Source organism: Cetorhinus maximus, chromosome 32 (assembly GCF_964194155.1).
Source record: "Cetorhinus maximus chromosome 32, sCetMax3.hap1.1, whole genome shotgun sequence".
Lineage (NCBI taxonomy): Eukaryota > Metazoa > Chordata > Chondrichthyes > Lamniformes > Cetorhinidae > Cetorhinus > Cetorhinus maximus.
The window spans coordinates 17,807,743-17,824,737 of NC_135910.1; the positions used below are offsets into that span (position 1 = coordinate 17,807,743).

Here is a 16,995-nt window from a genome sequence, read left to right on the forward strand (position 1 = left end):
TATAACACAGGATTCTGCAGCTTCAGAAGTGCTAAAGATCTGCTGCAGCTTCTGTGTTGACCTCCAGTTCTAAAAGGCCAGATTAAGATGAACAGCTTCCCCTGGGGAAATCTGTCGGGTTGTCATTTCCTGGACTTTCCATCTCTTGGAAGGAATGAGTTTCATAAATATTTGCTAGTCTGCGACTTTGATTAAAATTGCTGGTTTTGCAGGAACGCTTAAAATGTCCAGTTTTGCCACACTGGAAGCATTCCATGCCGCCTGCTGGGCAGTCTTGCGTCTATTCTGGGTTTTTGCACCACAACGAAAGCATCTCAAAATGGCTGCCGGCGCGGAGTTTCCCACCCTTTCAGTTTGTTTGGCAGACTATGGGTGGGGCCACTGCCCGTGGGTCTACCCAATCTATGGAGTCATGTGAAGCCACGGTGTCGCCATGAATAATACCCTGGTTAAATGCTCTAAGCTCGGCCTGCCTCACATTCTGGATCACTTGATCCAATGCAAGATCTTCTGTGGTCTGCAGAAAGTCAGAGAGTTTCTCATCCCAAACAACCATGACAATGCAATCACGGATTAGCTCATCCCTCAGCACCCCATATCCTCAAGAACTAGCTAGGCAATATAGGTCGGTTAGGTATAATTCAATCGATTTCTCAGGTTGTTGTGAGCTTTGGTTAAAAAGTGCTCTTTCAATGACTAAATTTTGCTTCAGGCTAAAATAGGTGTCAAAGGCTTTAATAATGGAATCAAAATCCACTGTGGACTTCTGCACCCCCTGCCTTAGGAGAATGTCGTCCGCTACTGGACCTACTGCGTAAAGAAAGAAACTAACTTGGAGCTTTAGCTCTTTTTTGTGAAGACCTGACGCTGCTCGGTATGGAGAAAATGGCGTTTCCATATTTCCCACAGCTGGTCTCTCTGCAGGCCCTCGAGGCAGTCAAACAGGTGGGGCAAAGGCAGGGACTTCTCACTAGGTATGGTCATTGTTACCTCTCTCCAGTGTGCCTCCTTCTACCACCAGAATGTCTCGAGCTGCTTTCACATTGTCTTTCACGTGCCTTTTACATCGATGTCTCCACCGCTGCCACCATGTCTGAGATTGGGCCCATCGATCTTGGGCTCTGCGTCACACTGTTAACCCTTTATACTACAGGGCCCCACATTCCTGATACAGTGACCAAGAACGGGGTCGAGTCGGGAAAGATATTGGGCACGGAGTAACGGACAGAAAAGGGAAAGGAAGAAAATGGAAAATAGGATAAAAGCTGCAGGCTATGATTATAAAACGAGATGAATGGGGATGAAGGAAAGGGATGGTCTTTAAGAAAATCTTCGTAGAACCTATGACTTTGGAATATTTGTACATAAATGCTTAATCTGCTGAAATCACTATTTTAACTATTAGTGTTAACAAAGTTTAAAATAAAAGAGAGGTGCAAGGAATTTCTTAAGCACTATGCATAATGTTAATATTGTAACATAAAGGATCTTTGTGGTACTTCCCCGAGCGAGATACCTCCAGAATATTGACGGAGCTTGGCAGAGTGCAGCCACCCTTTAATTCAACAACAAAAAAGGGAACATACAAAACTGAGCAGATGCTGCTTATATATCACTCACCCGCCAAGAAATATTGGGCAGGCATTAATGCGGACGGAGGTACGAAAACGTGGAGCTAACCGCTCCATCTATCTGTCCCCATGCAGTTGTGATGCTTTATGCAAGAAAGTAGGAATTTTCACCCAATGAGCAATCGATCGTGTTAAGTAGCTCAGAATGGTTTTAATATAGATCTTACCTCATAATATTTAGGTGGAGCATTGTATCTACAATGACTCCGTCCAAGTTCAAAAGCCAACTGTTCCAATTTGTCTTCTTGCGCTAGTCTGGCCACACTTTTCTCAATGAAGGACATTACACTGAAAGAGACGCATGATCCATTACAACTAGAAAGTTACAAGTCTTTAGTGGGTTTGGCAGCTCAGCGCATTTGTTGTTATTTTTCAACACCAGGTCATTGGCCATTGGAATAAAAACAGAAAACACTGGAAAAACCCAGCAGGTCTGTGCAGAGAGAAAGAGAGTTAACGTTTCGAGTCGAGTGTGACCCTTCTTCGGAGCTCTGAGGAAGGGTCATAGCGACTCGAAACGTTAACTCTGTTTCTCTCTGCACAGACGCTGCTGAGCTTTTCCAGCATTTTCTGTTTTTATTTCCGATTTCCAGCATCTGCAGTATTTCGCTTTAATTAATGAGTTGTTGCAGTTGGGAAATAGTATTCGCAGGGAAAACACAAAAACTACCCCGAGAACATAAAAGCTATCTGGTTACAAGATTGATCCTAGCTCATCAATCCATTATTATAGTTTTAAAAATATATAGTCCCTCAGCGGCCTCTTCAATGATTCCACAATTTGCTCAAGGAGTAGGGGCTAGTGCTGTGGTTACTTTTTAAAAACTCTTTTATAGGACGTAAGCGTCATTGGCTAGGCCAGCATTTATTTCCCATCCCTAATTGCCCTTGAGAAGATGGTGGTGAGTTGTCCCCTTGAACCGCTGCAGTCCATGTGGTGTAGGTACACCCACAGTGCTGTTAGGGAGGGAGTTCCAGGATTTTGACCCAGCGACAGTGAAGGAACGGTGATATATTTCCAAGTCAGGATGGTGAGTGGTTTGGAGGGGAACTTGCAGGTGGTGGCGTTCCCATCTATCTGCTGCCCTTGTCCTTCTAGGTGGTAGTGGTCGTGGGTTTGGAAGGTGCTGTCAAAGGACCCTGTTAGAGTTGCTGCAGTGCATCTTGTAGATGGTACACACTGCTGCTACTGTGTGTCAGTAATGGAAGGAGTGAATGTTTGTGGATGTGATGCCAATCAAGCGGGGCTGCTTTGTCCTGGACGGTGTCAAGCTTCTTGAGTGTTGTTGGAGCTGCACTCATTCAGGCAAGTGGGGAGTATTCCATCACACTCCTGACTTGCACCTTTGTAGGAGATGGTTGGAGGGGAGATGGTGGTGAAGTGGTAATATTACTGTATTATGGTTAATGCTTTGGGGAGATGGGTTCAAATCCCACCACAGCAACTGATGGAATTTAAATTCAATGAATAAGATCTGGGATTGAAAGCTATCTCAGTAATGGTGACCATGAAACTGTCACTGATTGTGGTAAAAACCCATCTGGTTCGCTGATGCCTGTTGGGGAAGGAAATCTGCTGTCCTTTCCCAGTCTGGCCGACATGTGGCTCCAGACCCATTGTAATGTGGTTGACTCTTAACTGCCCTCCGAAATGGCCGAGCAGGACATTCAGTTCAAGGGCAATTAGGGATGGGCAACAAATGCTGGCCCTGCCAGCGACACTCACATCCCATAAGACACACACACACACACACACACACGAGGTGAGGGGATGAAGGGCGGGGGTGGGGCACTGAGTAAGTGCCTTCTGGTCTCCACCATTTAAGTATAGGATGACATCAGTAGTCGCAGAATAACCTCACTGGACTCCAATAGCCATTTCCAAGCACCTACCCCACAGAGCAAGCTCCCTCCATTTACTATCTAGTCCTGAAGCAACCTCAATCCAACTAACTCATTTTCCACTACCTGCATAAGATCATAAGAAATAGGAGCAGGAGTAGGCCATTCAGCCCATTGAGCCTACTATACCATTCGGTGCGATCATGGCTTGATCTGGTTGTGGCTTTAACTCCACTTTCCTGCCTGTCCCCATAACCTTTGACTCCCTTGTCGATCAAAAATCTGTCTAACTCAGCCTTTAATGTATTCAATGTCCCAGCCTCCACTGCTCTCTGGGAGAGAGAATTCCACAGACTAACAACCCTCTGACAGAAGAAATTCTTCCTCCTCCCTGTCTTAAATGGGAGACCCCTTATTTTGAAACTGTGCCCTCCCCCCAGTTCTAGATTCCCCCATGAGGGGAAACACCCTCTCAGCATCCACCCTGTCAAGCCCCCTCAGGATTTTGTATGTTTCAATAAGATCACCTCTCATTTTTCTAAACTCCAATGGGTATGGGCCCAACCTGCCCAACCTTTCCTCTTAAACCTCAATCATCTTTATAGATATTGACCCTAATCAAGTGCTGATTGAAAAATTCAAGGTGCTTGTTCTCATTGACCAGTTCAGTTAAAAAGCTCAGAGGATTGTAGCAGATATATATCCTGGCCATCTAGTTCTGCAAACCTACACTGACTACTCCTCATGACTTCGGTATCCTGTATAGGAGTTCTGACTGCATTGCAGAAAACACTCTCAACCAGGTCTGCACCAAACACGTTAGGTGAACGGGGTCTATTGTCTAAATCAAACCCCTTCATCGAATTTTTGGATAACACAAATCAAAAGCTGCTTTTGCCTCAAAACACTCAACACTCCAAAAGCAACTCGTTGTTTTGAAGCACATCCTGAGGACATGATATTGATGGGCAGAGTTGGCGGTGGGGGGGGCTGGTGGGGAGGGTGTTACATCTGTAGGCTTCCCACTACCCTAATTGCGAGGATTCACGCCCAGAATACAACATTTCATTTCTTGAGAACATGTCTTGCTGTTGAGACACTTAATGGATTTTAGAGTAATAAAAATTATGTGGAATTTTTCCTGTCTTGACTTGTGGAGAATTATGTTGGCAACTCTGCCATTTCATGGCTCTTTGAAATGACTTCACCACATGCAGCTCTTTACAAACCTCCCTGCACTTTCATCCATCACCTTGAAATGGAACAGCTTGAGAGAAATTAGGTGCAATTTGCCTTTCCATAATTGCCCTCGCTTTCCTGCTATTCTGTTGAAAGTATTGGGCAGACTTTTATGTGCCTCCTTGGCTTTCTGGTCTCGTTGTTCCTTTTGTACATTTGAAAATGTGTCTTTTCAGCGTTTAATGTTCTGATATTCTCATTCAGTGACAGGGGACTGGATTTGGGCTTTTCTCCCAGGAGCTTAGGTGCCACTTAATCGCACACAGGTTGTCCACCCTTGCCTTGAACTGCTGCAGTTCTTGTGTTGTTGCTGCTGTTTGAAGGTGTTACGCCGGGAAATTCAGGGTACTGACCCAGTGACGTGAAGATGCAACATGGGCTGGTGGCAGCAACAGCATCCACCCCCCCCCGGGCTGAATGACAATTGCTCAGCTAACAGTTAACAGGGATCATTGGAACCAAATCTGATCCTTTACTTGCTTGAACTTGTCAGAAAGCAAAGAAAGAATTACTTTTCCAAAGCACATTTCACAACCTCAGGCTGTCCCAGGGTATTTTTCAGGTCTTTAAGTACTTTCGAAGTGTAGACACTTAATGTATTGTGTGCAACGCACCAACTAATATGTGCACAGTCAACACCCACAAACAATAAGCAGGCAAACTGGTTTTACGGCTGTTGGTTGAGGGATTAATATCGGTCCCAGGACACCATGGAGAACGCTTTTTTTAAAATAGTACCGCGGGATGTTCTACAACCAGCAACATCACATCGACAGATTATCTGGTCATTATCACATTGCTGTTGTGGGATCTTGCTGTGCGCAACTTTGCAGCTAGGTTTCCTATATTACAACAGTGACTACATTTCAAAAGTACTTCATTGGTTTTAGATTTGCCCTGGCAATCCTCAACATCGACTCCGGACCCCATGAAGTCTCATGGCATCAGGTCAAACATGGGCAAGGAAACCTCCTTCTGATTACCACGTACCGCCCTCCCTCAGCTGATGAATCAGTGCTTCCTCCATGTTGAACATCACTTGGAGGAAGCACTGGGGGGGGCAAGGGTGCAGAATGTACTCTGGGTGAGGACTTCAACGTCCATTATCAAGAGTGGCTAAGTAACACCACTACTGACCGAGCTGGCTGAGTCCTAAATGACATAGCTGCTAGACTGGGTCTGCAGCAGGTGGTGAGGGAACCAACAAGAGGGAAAAACATACTTGACCTCATCCTCACCAACCTGCCTGCCGCAGATGCACCTGTCCATGACAGTATCGGTAGGAATGACCTTGTGGAAATGAAGTCCCGCCTTCACATTGAGGATATCCTCCATCGTGTTGTGTGGCACTACCACTGTGCTAAATGGGATAGATTTCGAACAGATCGAGCAACTCAAAACTGGGCATCCATGAGGTGCTGTGGGCCATCAGCAGCAGCAGAATTGTACTCGAACACAATCTGTAACCTCATTGTCCAGCATATCCCCCACTCTACCATTACCATCAAGCCAAGGGATCAACCCTGGTTCAATGAAAAGTGCAGGAGGGCATGCCAGGAGCAGCACCAGGCATACCTAAAAATGAGGTGTCAACCTGGTGAAGCTATAACACAGGATTACTTGCATGCCAAACAGCATAAGCAGCAAGTGATAGACAGAGCTAAGCGATCCCACAACCAATGGATCAGATCTAAGCTCTGCAGTCCTGCCACACCCAATTGTGAATGGTGGTGGACAATTAAACAACTCACTGGAGGAGGAGGCTCCACAAATATCCCCATCCTCAATGATGGAGGAGCCCAGCACAGCAGTGCAAAAGATAAGGCTGAAGCATTTACAACAATCTCCAGCCAGAAGTGCTGAGTGGATGATCCATCTCAGCCTCCTCCGGAGGTCCCCAGCATCACAGATACCAGTCTTCAGCCAATTCGATTCACTCCACGTGATTTCAAGAAACAACTGAAGGCACTGGATACTGCAAAGGCTATGGGCCCTCACAATATTCCGGCAATAGTACTGAAGACTTGTGCGCTAGAATTTGCCGTGCCCCTAGCCAAGCTGTTCCAGTACAGCTACAACACTGGCATCAAAATGCAGCAAGACCTGGACAATATCCAGGCTTGGGCTGACAAGTGGCAAGTAACATTCGTGCCACACAAGTGCCAGGCAATGACCATCTCCAACAAGACAGAATCTAACTATCGCCCTTGACATTCAATGGCATTACCATTGCTGAATCCCCCACTATCAACAGCCTGGCGATTACCATTGTCCAGAAACTGAACTGGACTAATCATATAAATGCTATAGCTACAAAACCAGGTCAGAGGCTAGGAATCCTGTGACCAGTAACCCACGTCCTGGCTCCCCAAAGCCTGTCTACAATCTACAAGGCACAAGTCAGGAGTGTGATGGGATACTCCCCACTTGCCTGGATGAGTGCAGCTCCCATAACACTCAAAAAGCTCAACATCATCCACAATAAATCAGTCCGCTTGATTGGCATCCCATCCACAAACATTCACTCCCTCCACCACTGACGATCAGTAGCAGCAGTGTGTACCATCTACAAGATTCATTGCAGGAATTCACCAAGATCCTTTAGACAGCACCTTCCAAACCCACGACCACTACCGTCTAGAAGGACAAGGGCAGCAGATAGATGGGAACACCGCCACTTGGAAGTTCCACTCCGAGCCACTCACCATCCTGACTTGGGAATATATCACCGTTCCTTCACTGTTGCTGGGTCAAAATCCTGGAACTCCCTCCCTAACAGCACTGTGGGTGTACCTACACCACATGGACTGCAGCGGCTCAAGAAGGCAGCTCACCACCAGCTTCTCAAGGGCAACTAGGGATGGGCAATAAATGCTGGCCCAGCCAGCGAAACCCACATCCCAGGAATGAATTTTTTGAAAAAAGAATGCTCCGGGACATCTGGATGTTGTGAAAGGTGCTATAGAAATGCGAGTCATTCTTTTTATTTGTGGTTAGATAATTCTATTACATCATGGGACAGATCCAGAGATGTCCCTGAATCTTGAGCTCCAGGTCACTGAACTATATGGCAAGCACAATGACTTGTGTTAAAAATAACTTTTGTAACACTTGCGATTATATAAAAGAAAACAAATGCATTCCCCCTCTCCTCCCCACCCATGAGGTTCCTACTCCCGGAAAACAGTCAGCAGATTAAAGCCCTCCAATTGCCCCATTGACGTTAAGGTTACTGACCGGAGTCCGTGAGATTGCAGCTCCTTGCTCATCTTCAGCTGCTGAAGATCGTCTATGTCACGGAAGAGGAAGAAGACATCCTTGCATTCAGGGTGGGTTTCAAACAGCCTGAAAGAGAGCAACACCTTTCAGAGTTAACCTGTCCACTGACTCCCCCCCACCGCCCTTGGCATTGCTCATAATAGGCAGGCTGAGGTTATACAGATGATTAGGGCTGGACTTGCGCTACCTAGGCAGGCAGCTCGAGTTGGGAAATTTACTCACCATGGCAGGAAGCGCCCCGTCAGACCCAATTTTCACTCTGGGGGTTGTAGGGCGGGGGGGGGGGCGCAGGGGGTGAAAAGTGCAGGTTAGAATTGGGCCCACCACCCCCGCAGCAGATCAGAGGCGATCAGAGGGGTGGCCTGGTTAAAAGGCTGCCTCGGTTCTCTGGGACTTTGACCCAGTTGTTTCGTTAAATCTTAGGTCCTCTAGCCCTCGCCCCTCATAGCCCATCGACCCCAATTCACTCCCTATGCTATCTTCATGCTCCTCATACCCTCCATGTCAATCCATGTTCCCCACCCATCCCCATGGCCCCTTATAAGCCCCCATGTCAACTTAATGCCAACACATGCCCCCCCCATTGACCCCCATTAACCTTGCATCCTCCATGTCAACTCAGCTAGCATCTGCCATGGCAGACCTCGGGAGCCATGTTAGGATGAAATAAAATAAAAGTCTAAAATTGTAATACAGCCTTCACTATATTAAAAAATCCCATCCATGAAAGCTCATTCAAACTTTTAAAATTGCCTCAAGCAGTTAATCTCTGATAAAAACAAACTTCTAATCCTTTAATAATATCTTTGAACTGTCAATGAACCTGTGAATTTAGAACTCCCCTGCTGAGATAATTATAATTCTGGTAATCAGTCAAACATTCATAAAGAGCTCTGAAGGAAACGTCAACAAACAGCTGTTGTAACTGCTAGAGCCTTTCACTTCCACTAGCAAGCTATTTTTTCATTTTAAACGCTGGGAATTCCAATAACTTCACATCATGACAGATCTCATCCACCCTTCAAGAGTCTTTATGTTTACTCCATAAATTTGTGACTCCCACGCTGTGGGTTAAGGCCCACAACAACAGCCAAAATGGGGTCTATTTGAACTCAACACTGATAGCATAGGGAGCGAATTTGAGTTTACCCCATATGTGAATCACCCTCCCACCCTACTGGCAAAAATGGGATCTGTCAGAAATTGGGGCAGGATTTCTACATCCGGACCCTGCCCACCTTTTTGGAAACTCCAAGGAGTCACCACGACTCTGGGGGAAAATCCGGCCTTTCATGTGCAATGTATAAGGATAATCTTTGTTTGGATCTCAGTCTGTCCTTTAAGGCCATGAATAGATACATCATGAAGGCAATTCCAGTATTGACGCTTTCCTTTGGAGTACAAATTGCCAAATGGTCTCCAAGATCAGTAACATCAACGTGATGTAAATGTGAGTAGGCTCTTTCCACTTAGATTCGGAGAGATAAACACGAGAGGACATGGCTTTAGGGTGAAAGGGGAAAGGTTTAGGGGGAACATTAGGGGGAACTTCTTCACTCAGAGAGTGGTGAGAGTGTGGAACGAGCTACCATCTGACGTGGTAAATGCGGGCTCACTCTTAAGTTTTAAGAATAAATTGGATAGATACATGGATGGGAGAGGTCTGGAGGGTTATGGACTGGGTGCAGGTCAATGGGATTAGCGGAATAATATTTCGGCACAGACTAGAAGGGCCGAATGGCCTGTTTTTCTGTGCTGTAATGTTCTATGGTTCTATGGTGAGACAAAGTATTTTTCTTCAATACTTTCTGGATATTTTGAAGTGCGGCAAACACTCATTAGTTCCAGAACAAGATCTACCAATGTTTCCACACATACTAGCAGCTCCTCCATGGCCCTGCCGACAGTGAGTCAGTGTGTCAGTTGTTTAGCTAAAGGACCATTTTACTTCTCAAACCACAATGCATTATCCTGCTGTTAAATGGTAGGCTCCTGTCCCTTTAAGGCCAGGACATATAATTCATCCCAACGCTGTGAGTTACATAGGGAGTAATTACTGTGAAGGTCTGCAAAGAGTCTCCAGATATTACGTGTCTCCAACTTGCTGCTCGTTTCTGGATGTAGCAAATGATTCCTTTGTTTCTTTGTTGTTTATTTTCAAGAGAGTGATGCAGAAATTTGCATTAAAAATGGATTTCTGAATGTGATGGTTAGGAAGTGTTTGTACTGTACATATTATATATAATGTAAAGATATAGATTATCTAGGGGACTGTCCATGAAGCACCCTCCTCACACCCAAAACCTCTAATATTTCCTTCTCTTTCCCACTTGCCCTGCCACCACCACCTAGCGCACCCACCCCCCACTCCCCCACCCAACCCCACTGTGTCCTTTCTTGACTGGCTCAGTGGGTCACACACTTGCCTTTGAGTCACAAGGTTGTGGATTCAAGTCCCACTCCGGCAACTTGAGTGCAAAAACCCAGGCTGACACTCCCACTGAGAGAATGCTGCAGGGTCAGAGGCGTTGTCTTTTGGATGAGATGTTAAACTGAGGCCCTGCCCGTTGAACATAAAAATTCTAATGGCACTATTCTGAAGAGGAGCAGGAGAGTTCTCTCCCAGGCCTGGGGCCAATATTTCTCCCTCAAAAAACAGATTATCTGGCCGTTATCCCATTGCTGTTTGTGGGAGCTTGTTGTGCACAAATTGGTCACCTGTTCCCTACATTACAGAGAATTACACTTTGAAAGTGGGTAATTGGCTGTAAAACACCTTGGGGTGTCCTGAGGTTGTGAAAGGCGCTACAGAAATGCAAGTTGTATCTTTCTTGATTTTTGCCGTCCATTTTATCCTGGCTATTTGCTTTCTGTAAGAGATTCTAATGGGATTAATGAGGCGAGGCCAGGGAGACTTGCTTCTCTGGAGCAGCAAAAGCTAAGAGGGGGCCGGATGGAAGGGTTAAAAACTCCAAGGGGTAAGGGGGGCGTTTTCACAGGCCGGAGCATAGATTTTAAAAATTGGCACCAAGAAAACTGAAGGTTTTACAAGGGCGACTGGGGAGCACTCCCCCAGAAAACTGTGAGGGAGCCAAAAATCATAGGAAATCACAGGACAGGGAGAGGCCATTCAGCCCATCGTGCCTGTGCTGGCTCTTTGAAAAGAACAGTCGTGTTTAGTCCAACACCCCTGTTTTTTGTCAGTAACCCTGTGAGATCTTCTTCCTCAAGCACCGGTCCAATTCCCTTTTAAAATTATTGATGGGCTCAGCTTCCATCTCCTTTTCAGGTCAAGTGTTCCAAAACCTGACAACTCCCTGAGTAAAAACATTTCTCTCCATCTGCCCTCAGGATCTTTGTCCAGTGCTTTTCATTATCAACATCCTGTGGGGGTTACCATTGACCAGAAACTGAACTGGACCAGCCAGATAAATACTGTGGCTACAAGAGCCGGTCAGAGGCTAGGATTCCTGTGGTGAGTAACTCACCTCCTGACTCCCCAAAGCCTGTCCACCATCTACAAGGCACAAGTCAGGAGTGTGATGGAATACTCTCCACTTGCCTGGATGAGTGCAGCTCCCACAACACTCAAGAAGCTCGACACCATCCAGGACAAAGCAGCCCACTTGATTGGCACCCCATCCACAAACATTCACTCCCTCCACCACCGACGCACAGTAGCAGCAGTGAGTACCATCTACAAGATGTTTTACTTAATTCATTCATGGGATGTGGGCGTCATTGGCTAGGTCAACATTTATTTCCCATCCCTAATTGCCCTTGAGAAGGTGGTGGTGAGCTGCCTTCTTGAACCGCTGCAGTCCATGTAGTGTAGGTACCCCCACAGTGCTGTTAGGGAGGGAGTTCCAGGATTCTGTACTGCAGCAACTCACCAAGGCTCCTTCGGCAGCTCCTTCCAAACCCACGGCCACTACCATCTAGAAGGACAAGGGCAGCAGATAGATGGGAACACCACCCCCTGCAAGTTCCCTTCCAAGCCACTCACCATCCTGACTTGGAAATATATCACCGTTCCTTCACTGTCACTGGGTCAAAATCCTGGAACTCCCTCCCTAACAGCGCTGTGGGTGTACCTACACCGCAGGGACTACAGCGGCTCAAGAAGGCAGCTCACCACCAACTTCTCAAGGGCAATTAGCGGTGGGCAATAAAAATGCTGGCCCAGCCAGTGACACCCACATCCCACGAAAGAATAGCCACTGGTTATTGACCCACTTGCTACAGGGAACAGATTTTCCTTGACCTGCTCTAAAAAACCTCTCATCACCTTGGTAACATCTATCAGAGGCACCAATTCACCTTCTCAGTTCCAAGGAGAACAGCTGAAACTGTTCCAAACTCTCCTCATGACTGAAGTCCCTCATCCCTGGTAACATCCTGCAAGGCCTCCCCTGTCCCCTTTCTAACATCAGGCTCGTGTCTAGGCCTGTCCAAAATACTCCTGGTGGTGCCTATAACCAATGATTTATCAGAAAAAAAAAACCTAGAATATCTTTTAAAAAGTGGGGTGGCTAAATATGAACATACAAATTTATGAAATAGGAGCAGGAGTAGGCCATTCGGCCCCTCGAGCCTGCTCCGCCATTCAATAAGATCATGGCTGATCTGTTTGTGTTTCAAGTGCTACATTCCCATCGACCCCTGATAACCTTTGATCCCCTTGCCTAACAAGGATCTATCTACCTCTGCCTTAAAAATATTCAATGACCCCGCCTCCATCGCCTTCTGAGGCAGAGAATTCCAAAGTCGCACAACCCTCGGAGAGAAAAAAATTCTCCTCATCTCTGTCCTGTAAGAGCAACCCCTAATTTTAAAACAGTGCCCCCTAGTTCTGAACTCACCCACAAGAGGAATCATCCTTTCCACATCCACCTTGTGAAGGTCTTATATACTTCAATCAAATCACCCCTCACTCTTCTAAACTCCAGTGGAAACAAGCCCAGCCTGTCCAACCTTTCCTCATAAGACAACCCACTCATTCCAGGTATCAATCTAGTCAACCTCCTCTGAAATGCCTCCAACGCATTTACATCCTTCCTTAAATAAGGAGACCAAAACTGCACACAGTATTCGAGGTGTGGTCTCACTAATTCCCAGTATAACTGTATACTTAAAAATAAAAGGAAATTAAAGCTGGAGTGATGTGGGAGTGTGGGGGTAGGGTGGTGGGGGTTGGCGGCGGTAGGGAGAGGACAAGGGGTGGGAGTGAGGTGAAGAGCTGACGCAAGGGGTGATGGCATCTTACTGCGCTGTAAAACCGGGGGCAAATTTTGTCCAGCTTCATTCTACGAGGGCACAATAATGGGCAATGATTGGCTTCACCAGCTTATGACACAGGCTTTGAAAATGAAGACATACTGCCCACGACCCTAGGGTGCCTAATGCAGCGAAGTTTTAAGGAGGTGAAATGGCGAGGTTCACCTTTAAATCTGGGAGTAGCTGTGACCACAATGATGATGTGACTAAATAAATTTCTGTTCTTGGTAAGTTCCTGTTTTGTTAGGTAAGTTTGCCTGTGTTGGTCCACACATGTATCTACACATACTTGCTGATGTTAATGCAAATATTCCCGTGACAGGTTGAAGGTGCCAGCAATGATCACAGCCTCCATGATGATAACTGTGCCATTGCCCTGCCTTTTCCCTGTAACCCTGAATATTGTTTTTATTCAAATAATCATCTATTGCCCTCTTGAATGCCTCGATTGAACTGGCCTCCACCACACCTCGAGGCAGTGCATTCCACACTCAAACCACTCGTTGTGGTTTTTTTCTCATGTCACACTTGCTTCTTTTGCAAATCACTTTAAACCTGCGCCCTCTCATTCTTGATCTTTTTAGGCATGGGAACAGCTTCACCCTATCTGCTCTGTCCAGCCCCCCTCATGATTTTGAACACCTTTACCAAATCTCCTCTTAGCCTTCTCCTCTCCAAGGAGAACAGTTCCAACCTCTCCAATCTATCATCATAGCTGAAGTTTCTCATCCCTGGAACCATTCTTGTAAACCTCTTCTGCACTCTCTCCAATGTGTTCACACCCTTCTTATAGTGTGGCGCCCAGAACTGTACACAATACTCCAACTGAGGTCTAACAAGTTTCTTATTCAGTATAACCTCTTTGCTCTTGTACTCTATACTCCTATTAATAAAGCCCAGGATACTACATGCTTTATTAACTGTTCTCTCCGCCTGTCCTGCCACCTTCAATGATCTATGCACATATACACCCAGGTCCCTCTGCTCCTCCAAGGCTCCTTTATATGTCATTTTTCTGACAATCACTCAACATCAATTTTGTATTTTTTTTCCCTAAAAGCCTGCATTTGGAGTGCGAATCTTTCAGTTAACGAACGTCCTTCCACACAGTTTCTCATGGTGGATTTGAAATGTTGCCAAATTTAACTCTGTTCTGGCACCAGTAAGCGCAGAGGAGTTGGCCCAGTCCAGCCCCTTCCCCAGGCTCAGACTAGTCTTGCTGGCTGAACCCAGTTTGCTTTCTGAGGGGAATGTACATAATCCCACCGCCTCTATGTTGAAGAAGAACGGGAGAGTTCTCCCTGGTGCCCGGGCCAATATTTACCCTTAGATCAACACCACTAAAACAGCTTCTCTGACTGTTGATCACATTGTGGTGGGGGGGGGGGTTGTGGGATCTTGCTGTGCGCAAATTTGGCCGCTGCGTTTCTTACCTTCCAACGGGTGACAACATTTCAAAAGCATTTTAGTTGATTGTAAAGCGGTTTGGAAAGTGCTGAGACCACGATGGAAATGCCAGGCCCAGTGATTGTGGGTTCAGTATTTGTGTGGGGTCGTAGCGCCGATTTCAGAGCAGCAGGATTCGCTGTTTTCTTGGGTGTTTGGTTTTTGTGCAGAGAAGCATTGTCAGCAACTTTGCAACACTGGAGCTCTGAAATCAGCCCCCGTGGCCTTAAATAACCGACGTTGGCAGCAGTTTGGGGAAACATTCGCAGTGCCTTGCCCGCTCACAGGCTGTTTTGATGGCTGTCATTTTTTAAATGTCATTGCCTTCAAGGTCGCAAGAAAAATAGGAAAAGTGCAGCATCTGCAGTATTTTGCTTTTGTTTAAGGAAAAGCAGTGCATGTCCCAGAACCCAGAGTTTATAGAAAGCAGTTATAATTAAAGGTATACCACAGCATTTAAAGTTGGAAGTGATACCTGACGCTAGTGAGTCACAGCTGGAGGTGGTGAGACTTCAGTTAGAAATGAAGAGGCTTGAATTTGAACCAGCAAAGGAACTGAGAAAACTTTGAATTAGAGGCAAACGAAAAGGAAAGAGAATTGGAAATGAACAAACTGGAACTGGAGGCAGCACGAAAAAGAAGGGGAAAAAGAGAGATTATTTCCAATAAGAAGTGGACATGCGAAAACTCGATTTCCAGAGAGAAAAGTTAGCAATGGAAGAGAGAATGAAGGAACGAGACCGAGCGTACCAGCTTAAAAAGCTGGATTTTAAAAAGGAGACATCAGATGCTGAGGAACGTCCTGATGAGGGAAAAAAACCTTTAACCTAAAACCCAATGGGGAGATGTTTAAATTTGTACAAGCTCTTCCGAAATTTTAAGGAAAGAGGTGCGAAAGCATTCTTTATTTCATTTGAGAAGGTAGCTAAACAAATGAGACGGCCACAGGAAAACTGGACATTGTTGTTACAACCCAGGTTGGTGGGTAGAGCACATGAGGTTTATGCTTCGTGGTCAGAAGAAATGTCGGTGAACCACGATGTGGTTACAAAAAAGGCTATTTTGAGTGGATATGAGTTGGTTCCTGAGGCGTGAAGGCAGAAATGTAAGAATATGAGAAAACAGCCTGGGCAAGCTTTTATTGTGAGCTGAACTTTCTGTTTGGTGGGGAGGGGGAGAGGGGGAGCATTTGAAGATCCTTTTACTAAGATCATGATTGATTGTGTAGGGCCTGTCCCTAAGACTAAAAGTGGAAATCAGTACTTACTGACAATGATGGACCAGGTTTCCTGAAGCAACACTTTTGAGAAACACTACAACAAAGAAAATTGTGGAAGAGTTAACTACATTTTTTTTACAATATATGGCTTACCTAAGGAAATACAATCAGGTCAGGGTTCAAATTTCATGTCACAGCCGTTTAAGGAAGTAATGAACAGTTTGGGGATAAAACAATTTAAGTCAACAGCTTATCATCTGGAGTCACAAGGAGCTTTGGAAAGATGACATCAAACCCTAAAAACTATGATGGAGACGTATAGTTGGAATTATCCACAGGATTGGGATAGGGGAATTACATTCTTGTTATTTGCTATTAGGGACGCTCCTAATGCATCGACTGGTTTCAGTCTTTATGAACTAATTTATGGTCATGAGGCGAGAGGATCACTGAAATTGATTCATGAGAAATTGGTGGATCAAAATTCAGAAACTACTTTCCTGGATTATGTATCAAACTTCAGAGAGAGATTGGACCGAGCTTGTGAATTGGCTGGGGAACATTTAAAGATATCACAGCAAGTGATGAAAGTGAAAACAGACAGGAAAGCTACAGCTCATTATTTAGTTGCTGGGAGAAAGTGTTAGTTCTGGTACCAGTACTGGCTGGCTCATTAAAGGCAAGATTTAGTGGGCCTTACAGGATTGAAAAGAAGCTGAGTGAAGTAAATTATTTAATAAAAACTCCAGATAGAAGAAAGAAGCAGTGTCATGTAAATATGCTTAAAAAATACTTTGACTGGGAAGATGACCAAAAGGTGGTATTAGTGGTGGTAGATAATGAGAAAGAAGTAGAAATGTAGGATTCTGAAATTAATTTTCCTCTAATCAAATTGGATAATGAGGGGATACTTGAAAATTTAAATGTAATATTGAGTTACCTTCCAGACAAGGATCAAAGCAATTTGGAAAAGCAACTGTGGTCACACAAAGATATTTGTGGAAATAAACTGGGAAGGGCAAATTTAGCTATACATGATGTATGTGTAGAAGGTTCATCTTC

The 16,995-nt window shown here is 45.4% G+C and overlaps 1 protein-coding gene across 1 annotated transcript in view; it reads right to left on the minus strand.

Moving 5' to 3' along the window:
• The window catches only part of xgb (x globin), a 72,065-nt gene that overhangs the window by 23,313 nt on the left and 31,757 nt on the right, over positions 1–16,995 (minus strand). The window contains exons 2-3 of the mRNA XM_078533464.1: positions 7,950–8,057; positions 1,799–1,919 (exon numbers count right to left, since the gene is read on the minus strand). Of these exons, the coding sequence (XP_078389590.1) occupies positions 1,799–1,919; positions 7,950–8,057 (229 nt within the window). The remainder of the gene's footprint in view (positions 1–1,798; positions 1,920–7,949; positions 8,058–16,995) is intronic.